General features: G+C 43.3%; 1 protein-coding gene across 1 annotated transcript; it reads right to left on the bottom strand.

Moving 5' to 3' along the window:
* Positions 1-867: 867 nt before the first annotated feature.
* Positions 868-12,248, bottom strand: slc25a51a (solute carrier family 25 member 51a). The gene is made up of 3 exons (XM_061245178.1): positions 12,119-12,248; positions 9,270-9,323; positions 868-7,561 (listed from the first exon to the last, which is right to left on the bottom strand). The coding sequence occupies exon 3, from the start codon at positions 7,497-7,499 to the stop codon at positions 6,609-6,611; it is 891 nt and encodes a 296-aa protein (XP_061101162.1). The 5' UTR covers positions 7,500-7,561; positions 9,270-9,323; positions 12,119-12,248; the 3' UTR covers positions 868-6,608.
* Positions 12,249-13,097: the final 849 nt, after the last annotated feature.

Genomic DNA, 13,097 nt, shown 5'->3' on the forward strand with positions numbered 1-13,097 from the left:
GGATGAAGGTATCTCAATAAACTGTTCAAAGAGCAGCAATACAGAGGCTATACCCCAAGATGCAAACCACTCATCAGTACTAAGAATCAGAAGGCAAGATAACAATTTACCAAAGTGATGGAAAGACCAAAGTGTGGAGAAAGAAGGGATCTGCACATGATCCGAAACATACAAGCTCATCTGTGAAGCGCGATGGAGGAAGCATCATGGCTTGGGCTTGCATGGCTGCTTCTGGAGGAGGCTCATGATGTGAATCATGATGGTAGCAGCAGGATGAATTCAGAAGTCTACGAATCTGCCAACTTAGGGAGAAATACATCCAAACTAATTACCAGGAACTTCATCATGCAGAAAGAAAATGACCCAAAACACACTGCCATCACAACAACAAAGGACTTCACTGGGGAGAACAAGTGGTAGGTTTTAGACTGGCCAAGTCAATCACCAGACCTTAACCCAAATGAGCGTGCACTTCACCTCCAGAAGAGGAGATTGAAAGGAAACAACTGAAAGAAGCTGCACAAAAAGCATCACAAAAGAAGAATGTAACAGTTTAGTGATGTCAATGGGTCGCAGGCTTGATGCAGTTATTGCAAGCAAGGGATATACTACCAAATATTTACTTAAATACTCTCTGTTCCAATACTTTTGCTTGCCTAAAAATTGGGTGGACTGTTACCAAAGGTGCCATGTTTTAAGTAGTTTAACACATTGAGGTGTAAATACCAGGAAATAAAAGCTGAAATTCTGAACTCTTGTCTCATGTTCACCTTTTTATTTCAACCCCAAATGTATTCAGTGTATTGCAAAATGTTCCAATACTTTTGGAGGGGACTGTATATGAATTGATGTACAGTACAGATACTCAGAAGTGGAAAAGCAGAAAAAACTTTACTTTCAATCGATAAAATGAATCATGAACACAGTAAAATACTATAATACATTACCCAGAAATGTGAATCATCAATGAATATCCATTGTATTTGGACAAGTATGGAAATCTACACATTAACAACAGCATGCACATTAACATGCATAAATGTTCAAATTGCTTTGTGCTCTTATAGCAATTATACAATTAATTAGCCCAGTGATTAGGTAAAGTGAGACATAAGGAATGCATTCAGCATACAGGGATGCATAATGCTCTGATTGTACATGCAAATATCAGAATGTATAAAGCTTCACATCACACCACACTACAACAGATTAAGGCATTTCTCATCAGAACACGTGCACATTACATGAATAACACAATATCAATTCTGGATTTATGCGATCAGTTTTCCCTCTGATCAGAGAGAACCATGTAAGGTGCCAGTGCATAAACGTAAGGGTGTGTCAGAAAGGCTTGTGTGGCAGATTGTGGCAGCTCCTTTAGAAAGAGGCTCCAGTGCCACTGGGAGGTAAACGAATGGAGGATAAGAAACATGGATTGTGTAAGGGTTACTGCTAACTGCGCCACACTAAAATGATCCAATAGTCTCAATCCAGCCAAGTTCCCACTCCTGCTCAGTGCACAAAAACCCTCTACTGAGGCTGGTACAAAAGTGCAATAGGGCAGTATTGACATTTTTGAGGGAAAAGCCACAGACATAAAGTGCAAGTTTAAAATTAATCTAAAAGTATTCAGGATCCTTTTCGTCGGAAAGACGAGGCACACAAAAGCATTGGCAGTCAAATGACTTCATAATTTAACCAGGGACAACTTCCACTGGCAACACATACTATACATCTCATTAATCTCTGTTACTATGGCAGTGGGCTAATGTATTATCACATATGGACTTCAAATTGACATCTTTGACAATTTATCAACAGAAGGTTAACACTGCATAGTATACAATGTGACTCAGTCTAGGTGAAAATAAGGGATTATACAGGATTACATTGATTATACAGGATTATATAGCACCAATGATGACCCGAGAGAGAGCACCAGGTTTGTACATATCTGCTACCCCCTTCTCGTACCAAAAACATGAGATCATTAAAGATTGGGATCTGAAGTTGGGACCTTTGTTTAAGGCCTTGTCCCAAAGGAGGCCTCTCAGACAGCACTGTGTCCGAACGCTGTATAGGAGCTTCTATTCATTCAGGATAGAGAGAACGGCAGCATTTACTCTTAAAAACTGCATATTCACCGAAGATCCGGTGATTTCTTTTTGTCCCCTGTAGGGGACGTGAGTCTTAATAACCACATTACTATGCTGAAACCTACACTACACGGAACATTCATAATACTTGATTCTGATGTGTCACAGAAGGCTATCGGACTTGAACTATTTCTCAGAAGGTTTTCGTCCCGTTAAAACTCCCAGTCAGGGTCAACTGTGGCATCAGTGCCAGGACCAGATCTGCTGGGACAGGTGAGTGAAGCCTGTAAGCACACTGCGTTTATTCTCGACACTCCAGAGACGGTAAAAGCCTGTTTGTGCCACGGGTTCCGTTCGAACTATATATAACCTCACAGCACTTCCATTAGTGCGAACACTCGTGGAGGGAATCTCTTTAATCTGATTGCACTTCAGGAAGGTCTTAAACAGGGGAAGACCGAAAGGCTGTTCTGGCACAACGAAGCCTCTCGAACTGCAGTATATTTGCTTTGCGCATCTGAAATAATAAATATATGACAACCCAGGGAAGTAATTGTGCAAATTATACAATTTAAAAATCTACTACATTTTTGTATGTATTTGAAGAAGGTGTTGATTAATGACTTTTGGTGTAGCCGTCTGGCTAATAAAAGAAAGGAGAACTGACACGCAAATATGGCCAGTCTTTAGAACGGTAAAATTTGTTTAAAAAAATATAAAATAAAAAGTCTGCATACACTCTTCCACGACCACACCTCAGCGGTGGCACCGTTTACGAAATTTAATCAGAAGCATAGTTTATAATCATCAGTAAGACACCAACAACAACCAAAAAAAGAAAAGAAAAGACTAACTAACTTAACCTGTTGCAGTGTGACCTAATTTTTTTTAAAGAAGTGCCGAAGACACTGCACATAAGTACTTTGGTGTCATAGTACTCATAGATACATTTGGTGCGTTATAGATATATTTGGAAATTATCTGGCATATAAGACAAAAATACAACATGGTATGAAATAACAGTGATTAATTTAGTTGATGGTTATGCATGCTATCCAACAATACTATGGGCTAAAGATAATCAAGTACTTTATTTCAGGATTTGATTACAGCTAGACAACATGAATCAGTCAATTTGCATTTGTTTCGGTTTTGTCCGATGAAATAAACTCACAATTATATTAACTTTGCAGAATATCGAAAGCAATCACTTCAATAACCCGTCCAATTTTTATCATCGTTATTTATTTTACACTGGAAGCAAGGTGTACTTTTTCTGCTTTCCATCCCCTACTAAAAGAAAGGATGTAACCACGTGCATTATGGTACAGTTACATGATAATTATGACATTTGTGAAACCGATACTGTAATGAATATACAAAAAGAAAAAGCATGCTTACATGAAGGCTTTTGTGTGTATTCATGAATGACTCTCCTTAAATACTTGTGAATATACAGGTAAATGTGGTCCCCTTGCTTTATTTAATTTTACCGTTTTGTATTTCGGCAGTGCAGCTTACCTCGCATACCTGCATTTAAAGGAGTCTGCCGTTTATCAAGGAAAAAGCAGAGATCACGTGGAGACGTGTGCCCTCTGCTGGCCTGTTAAGCAAAAGCACTCTTCTACCCATTAAACAGTGCCAGCAGTGATACAGGCAGGGTTTGGAGGGCCGCAAGCTACAACCGGCTTATTTAGCCGATTCCGTTACAAAGGACCGTGGAATAGAAGATTCCAGATTGTATGAGCTGCATCCATTAAATGAGGCCATAAGGGTGCTGATGCACTCTGCTCAGGCTGTCCATATGGCTGTGACCTCAGTGCTGTGCAAACAACAACACAGGATGTCCAACAAAATAAACAGGGCTTTGTCTGTGAAACTGACAATCAATTTATTGCCTTAAAAATAGACTCAACATGTTCCTGCAAAGCGATTACACTTACAGATACCAACAAGTTTGCTTGTTTCTTACCACCTTCATAAGCAGAGATTCCATTCCGTTTTAAAATGATTCCATTTTAGCATCATTAGTTCCTCTCCTTAAATAACGACCTAAATTCATCTGAGTTTTGCAACTGCAAACAGTGGTGATTGTACTTGTATACATAGGCATATGCGCAACATCACTTCCCAAAAGTTTTCACTAAACTTTAGCTCACTGCCTCTCGTTGAGACGATTTGTACAGAACAGCATTATGGCATCATACCACAGTACAATGACAAGTGGGGGAAAAAAATAATAAAACAAAAGAAAAAAATCACAAAAGAAGCTAATGCATTATGAATTAAGACTCTGGCCCCCAGAGCTTACTGGCCAGTTCACCCCTGAGGCCCCTCCCACATGTTCCCAGACTCTTGACACAAAACAGCACTACTTTCCCCCCATCAGGTTTGCCAAGTAATACCATTGGGCGGCTGCAGAATTACAAGCTTGTATTCAAAGTTTCCATTTATTCGAGGAAGAAAAGAGAGGACATCCTCTCCCCCTTAAAAGATAAAAATAAAATAAAAGGCAGTAAACACTGTGGTTTTACCCTTGCATGGCACCATTTGCATCTTCCCAGTTCTGGGTCCCTGTGGAACAGGTGCGTATGCAGTGCAGTATAACAGACGCCTACGCTCATCTATTACACCAATACACACTTACAGGAAGGCTCCTCCAAGAGAACTACGACCCTGAACTTTACCCCGCAGAGTAATGCAGTCAAAGCACTCAGATCACACTGTAACCTAGGTAAGCCTATTCGCTTAGAGTGATCGCCGGGGATCAGACCACAACAAAGCTAAAACACAGCCCATCTACAGAAGGGAAAGCTTACACTGCAAAGAGAGGCTTAAAACAAAAAACAACAAAACAAAACATGGGTGATAAATCAGATGGTCTCTCTTCAGAGACCCTGAAGTAATGGCCTCCTCACCTTCAAACCCCGCCCGCATGCTTCCCAGGCAGGCAAGTACTGATTTAAAAAAGAAATGAATGCATGTTAATGAAGGAACATGGAATGGTGAAAGGAAATGGAAAGAAATATGTATCCAGCTAACACTAAATATTCTTTATATAACACAATGTTGCTGCCATGTACTGGCAATGTTATAACAATCGACAAAACATTCCAGTAACATTGTGAGAACATTTTGCTTTAGCCATGTTCGGTCATGAAACACAACACAAGCCTTTCTGGTACAGTATAACTCTAAGGCAACACAACCAAGCAACACTCAGGGCCCAATTTTCCTCAGATCTTTTGCACGTGCACAACTAGTAACACAAAATGAAATACCATGACCAATCATTAGTCATGTCATTGGCTTTGAAAGTGCAAAAAGGTTTTGCACATGCTAAATGTCTTAGTAAACCCCTCTGCTTAAACTGACTGGCCACTGAAAGACATGACAACACCTTCCCCCATTCAAAGGTGTCATAGTAGGTTTCGCATGTAAGCTCTGACTGGCTTTGAAGCTGAAAATGAAGCCAAAACTGATCCTATAGTGCAAATATACAGGTCAGAATGACCTCATTCTCAGCACACTGCTAGAGACTGCTAGTTTTGGCCTTTCCCTCTCCAGGGTTATCTTGCCACAAGGAGTACTTAGGGTTTACTGTATGCGACTGAGGCAGGCACACATATACAACATCAAGCTATGCAAGTTTTGACACTTTTTTTAATGCACACGGACAATGTTATTTGGATTTGGACTTAGAAGAGATCAAAGACAAAAAAAGATGACCGCATCACTAAAATAGCCCACGACTACTATGTGCTATATAAAAAATTGACAGGAAAAGAAACATTTCGGCCCGTATAATTAGAAAAAGATTTTTTGAAGAACCAGTTCTTCGCTCCTCACATGTATTTACCAAACAGAAGAAAATCTTTAGGAAGATAGAAACAAACGGATGTCTAATGATGTTCGGCCCTTTGTCCATTTTCTCTGTAGGCACACTCATCACTCATTTCTCTGGGGAGTCAGGAAAGCTTCACCACAAAAACCTTCTCTCATCTTGAAGGCTTTTCAGCTCATATCAAAGCCTGCTCCCTAAGAGCCCTAATGCACATTTAACATGACTCTGTGCTGGGCCTTCGCTGAGTTCACTTTGTTGTGCGTCAGAGAAATACCTCCCTCTCCAACTGCCCCCACAGCACTACCTCAACCCAAACAAATGCGAAGCTTCTGGCTGAGGGTACATTTAGCAATGCAACACCAACAGCAGCACCAGACCAGGGTCAAATACCCAATTGTTTTGGATTCAAATACGTTCCTGCTCTTGAACTTTTCTGGTTTTGAGCCATCAAATAGGACCAGAAGGCGGGTATTTCATAGGTTCCGATACACCAGACAAGCTCAGTAAAGCGTATAAAAGTATTTCAATCCTAAACAATTACGTATCTGAGGTCTGCGTCCCACGGTGATGACGCGCGCTGATGACGTAATACAGCGCATACAGTCTTCACATCCTCTCTCCTTTTCAGACGGCGTGTCCCAGGACGGGGGGGGGGGGGGGGGGGGGGCTCATAGGTGCTTGAGCAGGAGCTCGTAGGTGGCGTTGATGATGCCCCAGGACAGGAGGGAGCGGTGGTAGTTGAGGTGCGCCCCGCGGAACAGGTGCGTGACCTTCCCGTTCCGCTCCCGCCATATGGTGAGCAGGACGGCGTGCGAGGACTGGAAGGCCCCGCCCACCTGCGACTGCATGCGCGCCTTCAGCACGTTGAGCGGGTAGAACATCACGCCCAGCATGGCGCCCAGCAGCCCTCCGCAGATGAAGTCGTTGACCATGTTGGCGGCAGGCGACTGGGCCCGGGGCAGCTGCTGCTTGATGGGCCCGCGCAAGCCGAAGAACAGGGCGTTGCTGGGCCCGTTGCGCAGCAGGATGGGCCCCAGCCCGCGGTAGCACTCCCGCACCCCGTGCTCCCGCAGAAGCGTCCGGAAGGTGTGGAAGGTGTTGTGGAAGCGGCCGTGGTGCCGGGGGTCCTGGAGCAGGGTCTGCACCCTCTCGAAGGGCGTCAGGGTGGCCTCGGCCGTTCCCGCCAGGACGGCCGCCACGCTGCGCGTCAGCAGCTCCGGCGCCCCCGTGTGGCGGGGCAGCACGCGGGAGAAGTCCTCGTACAGGCCGAACATGATGGCCACCGTGGTGGTCTTCTGGAGCAGCGGGGGCAGCAGCCCGCGGTACAGGTTCCGCAGGCCGTCACGCTGCAGCTGGGTGACGGCCTCGCCGGCCCGCACGCCGAACAGCTGCTGCCGGAACAGAACCTTCTGGATGGGGAAGGTGATGGCGATGTTGGTGAAGGCCGCACACGAGCCGCAGACGTAGTGCTTCTTCCGGGGGTCCAGTCCGGGCAGCAGCAGCCCGCTCCCCTGCTTCCCCTGCTGCGCCTCGGGGCCCATGGTGGCGACCACCCCCATGGACACGATCACGCCAGTCTAGCAAAAGACATCGACGGTCACGTAGGCCCCGAGGTGTCCACCTGGAAACACGATACAGCGAGTCAGACCACCAACCTACGCACACAGCTATAAGCTTCCCTAAGCTTCGAGTAACTGCTAAGTTTTAACAAAGTTTTGTTTTCATTAAGGACAAAGTTTGTGTTGAATAGGGGCCCTACGAATAGGGCCTGCAAGATGGGACGGGGGGGGTTGGTCAGCAGTTTGCCAGTACCTGTAAGTCAGCTGCAGAATATAACTCTGGCTTTTTAAATTTAATCACTGAATCATCCATGTCCTGTCAGAGCCAAAATAACAGCAAAATCAATCAATCTCCATTTGCACTATCTATAGCTTTCATATAGGCTATTTCTATAATCGTCTACAGGGAGTATGGCATTTTTCTATTTTCTAATATATATTTTATACATATTTCTATTTTACAGGATGTAGCCTTCATATGTATGCTATGTTGTGAGAAATTCAGAACACCATAACAACATTGAGGAAACTAACATAAGACTTTTGACACACTGACAAATAAAGAATGACACAGCGCATTATTTCCGGCTTGGCTTCTGTGCTCCACTGGACTGCATATATAGACCTTCACAAAGTTGGATTCACTTAGGTATAACAAAAAATCTAAAGAAGCTTTTATTGCCGAGTGTTTAGAAAATACAAAATAAATCCATTAAAAGAAAAAAACTGGGTCAGGAACATGACCGTGACCCTGAGAAGTAATGGCTGCAATTCCTTAAACAATCAGAAGTTGCACACTTAAGTTTCTCCATGCTGTGTTTTATTGACCAACATTAAGGGTCAGATTCCTTCTTAAAAATAAGTCACTTCATTGTTCATGAAAGGAAGTCAAATGCAGCAAAACAAATCCTGTTCCTCCCAACCAGACTTTCAAGAACAAAACAGAAAGTAAACAAAAACAAACCACAACCCCTAGACACTGCTGTGCTACAGGAAACGTGTCCTGCCCAACCCCACCGAGCCCAGTCTGATCTAGTTCTTCTCTTATGCTCTTGATAGTTGCTTCTCAATGTTAATTACAACATCTGCAGAAGTGCATATGCACATCCATTAAGTCAATAACACAACAAAAAGGAAATGAAAAGACAGGTAGCCTGCCTATTCAGCAAGCTGTAAAAAGGTGATTTGTCATGTCAGTTTGGCAGTTGTGTCTGGTAGGCTTTTCTCTCAGCTCAAGGGCAGCCTATAGCCTAGTGACTAATGTATCTGACTGAGACCTGGGAGGTTAATGGTTCGATCCCCAGTGTAGCCACAATAAGATCCACACAGCTGCTGGGCCCTTGAGCAAGGCCCCACATTGCTCCAGGGGGATTGGCCCCTGCTTAGTCTAATGAACTGTAAGTCGCTTTGTATAAAAATGTCAGCTAAATAACTCTAATGGAATGTGGAATTGCTGGTATGCCAGGGAGAGCTGGTATGCCATCTTCTTAACAAGGCAAAGCAAAAATAAGTCATCAAAGTATTGACATGTAGTTTTTTAAGTGAGGCCTGGTCAGATGTGTCATATAAAATAAACATACTATGTGCGCTGCCCTGGCCCCTCCCTTTCCCTGTGAAAGTAACTGAGCAAGCGAGCAGCCTGTCTGTTCTTTATCCTCATCCCTCTCCCTGGAGAGACGCTTGCCATCAGATTACATCAGAATACCTCCGGTAGCAGTAGCTGATAAAGCTGCCTTGTCTCATCAATAGGAAATACAAACACACCCTTACCTTTGTTAGCTCTGTGTTGGCAGATGTACGCTGGCAGCTCTGAATGCAAAATTCCTAAATCGAGGGTAGATGAGAACAAGATTGGTGAGATGGTCACATATGCAAACTCTTATGTTGAAGCCGCAGGCTGACAACACTGCCAAATGGCTACATTTAAATATATATATGAATATCAATAAAGACAAAATAATATTTCAAAGACAACTTGTCAAATATAATCTCATTTAAACATGTCATGGGTGTCAGCCAGTATGTATGTAAAATGGAGAAGAATGTTTTTTAACCCTTCAAAGGTCTGGATCTAGAATTCATGTTTCAGAAGATCATCTCTGGAACAGTGAAGCTGACATTAAAAACAACTGTATTTCACCTGCAGCAACATTAACACACTGGGAATGAGAAACCTGGGAGCATGTCATACATTTAGCCTCTTTAATTCGGCAGACGAAACACTTGCACTGTTACTTTAAAAGAAGCAGATGAGGAGGATAAACAACTTGACTGCCAAATTCTGCTGAATGAATGCTCAGTAGTTCCTCAGAGCACGCATGTATCGCCCAGCTGGCCGCTCATTCCGCCTGCTCTCCGGCAGTGGGCCCTAAGACAAGGTCATTGTACCTCCATATTGCCCTCCCGGAAACCGTGCCAGCAGAGATCAGGTTACAGGAGTGCGCGTACCCGGGCACTCTTAATTCCATTCGTTCACCCACCACTGCTGGCTCTGCTCACTGCCTCTATAACTTAACTTTCAAGACGATAATAAGGAGCGAATTGCGCGATGACAAACCAACTACCCGCAACTGTCGCCCAATGGAGAGTCCGCGACAAGAAGACCACAACAAAAACAACTCCTACTCAGTCAGCACCGGGGGAATTTGTTTACAATCGTCACAGCCGTCTCTAATTCTAGGGTTTGATATATATATATCAAACCCTAGTCATGTACATGTATATAAGTCATGTACAGCAGCTTTTAATGGCGCTCCTGGTCCATAGGTCATATGACGGCCTCAAGTGAACTCATGTTCAACCTATGTGTTATATTACAGACTGGTTTGTTATATTATTCAATAATGTGAAATGGAGTAAAACGCAATGCAATTAGTTATGTGCTGTACTATGTGCAAATTACAGCATAAGAGGTGACCATATACGCTTATAACGCTGAAATCAGAAGGATAATCCTACCACCGAAAATTCTAACTGCAAGCTGTTTTACGATCACTTCCCACATTGAAAATGTTGATTTATGTTTACAACTTGTCAATGCAATATCGCATTCTGACCTAGATGGATAAGCCTATTGTTGCGCCTTTCATGATAAACCTTAGCTTCTCAACCTGCCAAAAAAAACAGCTCAAGTGAGGTTTTGAATCAGCTGGTAGCTGGTCATTTCAAGCTGGTCATAGCGGGATTTTACAGCAGGGCAGCTATTCCACCGAGCTATCCAGTCCGCCTCACTGTGACGTTTTGAGACTTACTGTACATGTGTGTTCAGTTAATGGAGATTGATTGAACGCCGGCTACGTCGACACTCGAATTAAAATACATTGAAGTCTCTGAAAACCACCAATCCCATCTACATCTGAATTGAATGTAAAATAACTTAGCAGCTAACAGACAGCTTTCTCTTGGGCAAGCAACAGATGTCACGCATTTCTCAATGGTGCAGAAACTTGTCTATATTTAGTAACCATGCTTACAAGCTGACCTTCCCACGAAAGCAACGGTATGTTTTTGACTTTCTTTGTGTTCCTCTTAAATCTCAATCAGTGCAAGTAGTCAGCGGATCTTGGTAGCTGACAGGTAGATAGCTGTCGTTACTTTAATATTTATTATGGCTTTCAAAGTCCAAATGATTGAGCAACAAATACTGTAACGTTGGATAGTAATGACAGCTTATGGAACCAAGTTTGCCATTAAGCATATGGCAGTCCATCAATCGCAGTAACGGAACGGTCACCGAATGTTTAAAAAAAAACACAAAGAAAAACTAACTTAGCCAAGTGATACTACATTTTGGTTTCCTCAATTTGACAGTTCAATAAACCCGGATCCAAAGCTTTACGTCCGTGCTCAGAGACGGTTAAGCAGTCTGTGGGACATGTCACCCAACGTGCAAAGTGTCATCGACTCATTGTCGCGGCTTTGGCTATCTACAGTAGCCTATACTCTAACGTAGTCACAAGTCAGTCACTTTATATTACGATATGCTGAAGTGACACATGCCCGCGGATAAATATTCAAACAGAAGACACGAAAAAACTGACGTTCCCACTAACGTTAGCTAACCAAGCTTACACCACTCAAGTAACTGTAAAGTGTATTCTGAGCATTTGGTATGTATGTTAACGTTACGATAGCAATCGCGATCTCTTCTTTGCTGGTCGAGCTGCAATGCCTTGCTGCAGATAAATGCACCGTTAGCCAACTAAAAAATCATTTGATATAGTTAGCTACTATCTGTACAGTGGCTGAACTGACTGCTAACGACAACGCGTTGAAGTCAAAAGGTCAAGATTGTTCCCAGTTACAGTTGTGGCCTTCCCTCCGGTAGGTTGGCCTGTGCTAACGTTACCTTTGAATACAATGGCTATGTGACATTGATAAACTGTGAACGGTAATTGCTAACTTTCTGACTTTGGAAATAAGCCGAAAATATATCTAATGCTAGCTAGCTTTGTAGAATGACTTGAGGAACCTGTCAACCGGTGAACAGAATTATCAGGCGTGACTCAGGCAGACAAACCCCGCAAACGCAATGATGGTCAAGCGCAAAAATGTTCCACGATGCCGTTCAAATAATATAAAAAATCTATTAAAAACCAGCAAAATCCTCTCCACTATACCTCTGTTGTACCGCTGTCACCTCTGACGATGTCTTTGTACCTTGACACGCAGAACACAGCAGCTACCATTCATTGAAAATGGAGTTCAGACCCATTCTGCGTCATTGCTCCCGCGCCTCCCACGCACACGGCGGCGCTTTGCTGATGACGCGCGGCGGTAAAGATGAAACAAAACTACTGCCAAATGTGTAAAATCTTGGGTTCAGGCTCCAGTCCAATCCACGTTTATGCAGCCAATTTAAGATTTTTTTTTTTTTTAATTGATTGATTTCCCTTCTCTTTTTCAGGAATGTTTGTATTTGTATATATTGATGTGTTTTATTCCTCAAGAAGGCTGTAAAATCCAGCTATGACCAGCTTGAAATACCAGCTACCAGCTGTTTCAAAACATAGCTTGACCTGGTCTATCTGGTCAACCAGCTACCAGATGTTTCAAAACCTAGCTTGACCTGTTTTTTCAGTAGGGTACATACTTATGTAAAACCTGGTTCTTACATTACAGTTATTTAGCTAATGCTTTTATTCAGAGCGACTTGCAGTTGATTAGACTAAGCAGGAGACCTGCACAGTGATGCTGGAAAGCACCTTTTTACAGCTTGCTGGCAGGCTCCCTGTTTTTTTTCTTTTTTCTTTTTTATAAATTTATTTCTCCCAATTTGGTAGCCAATTGTACCCTATCTAATCCAATTAGTGTGATTCCGAGGCGCCCGGGGTGCTGTTGTACACGGTGATCCGCTAACCCTGCCAAGTCCCTCCCTCTGGAGCAGCGAGCCAATTATGCCGCTCTCTGAGAGCCGGCCAAACTTGGCTTTTGGCTACCTGTTTTTTCATTCCAAATTTCTTATGGTGGCTACACTGGGGCTTGAACCACTAGTCATGCACCTTTGCCACTCGGCGACATGCTGCCCCAGGGTCTTAAGTGCCTCAAGCCCCTGAGAGGTGACCTAACTTGGCAGTCATTCCATCACTTCCTGTTTCA

The sequence above is a fragment of the Conger conger genome, chromosome 6, assembly GCF_963514075.1.
Source record: "Conger conger chromosome 6, fConCon1.1, whole genome shotgun sequence".
Lineage (NCBI taxonomy): Eukaryota > Metazoa > Chordata > Actinopteri > Anguilliformes > Congridae > Conger > Conger conger.

Bases quoted from the DNA above. Each gene is read 5' to 3' on its own strand.
- slc25a51a (XM_061245178.1), bottom strand. From the start codon at position 7,499: ATGGGGGTGGTCGCCACCATGGGCCCCGAGGCGCAGCAGGGGAAGCAG.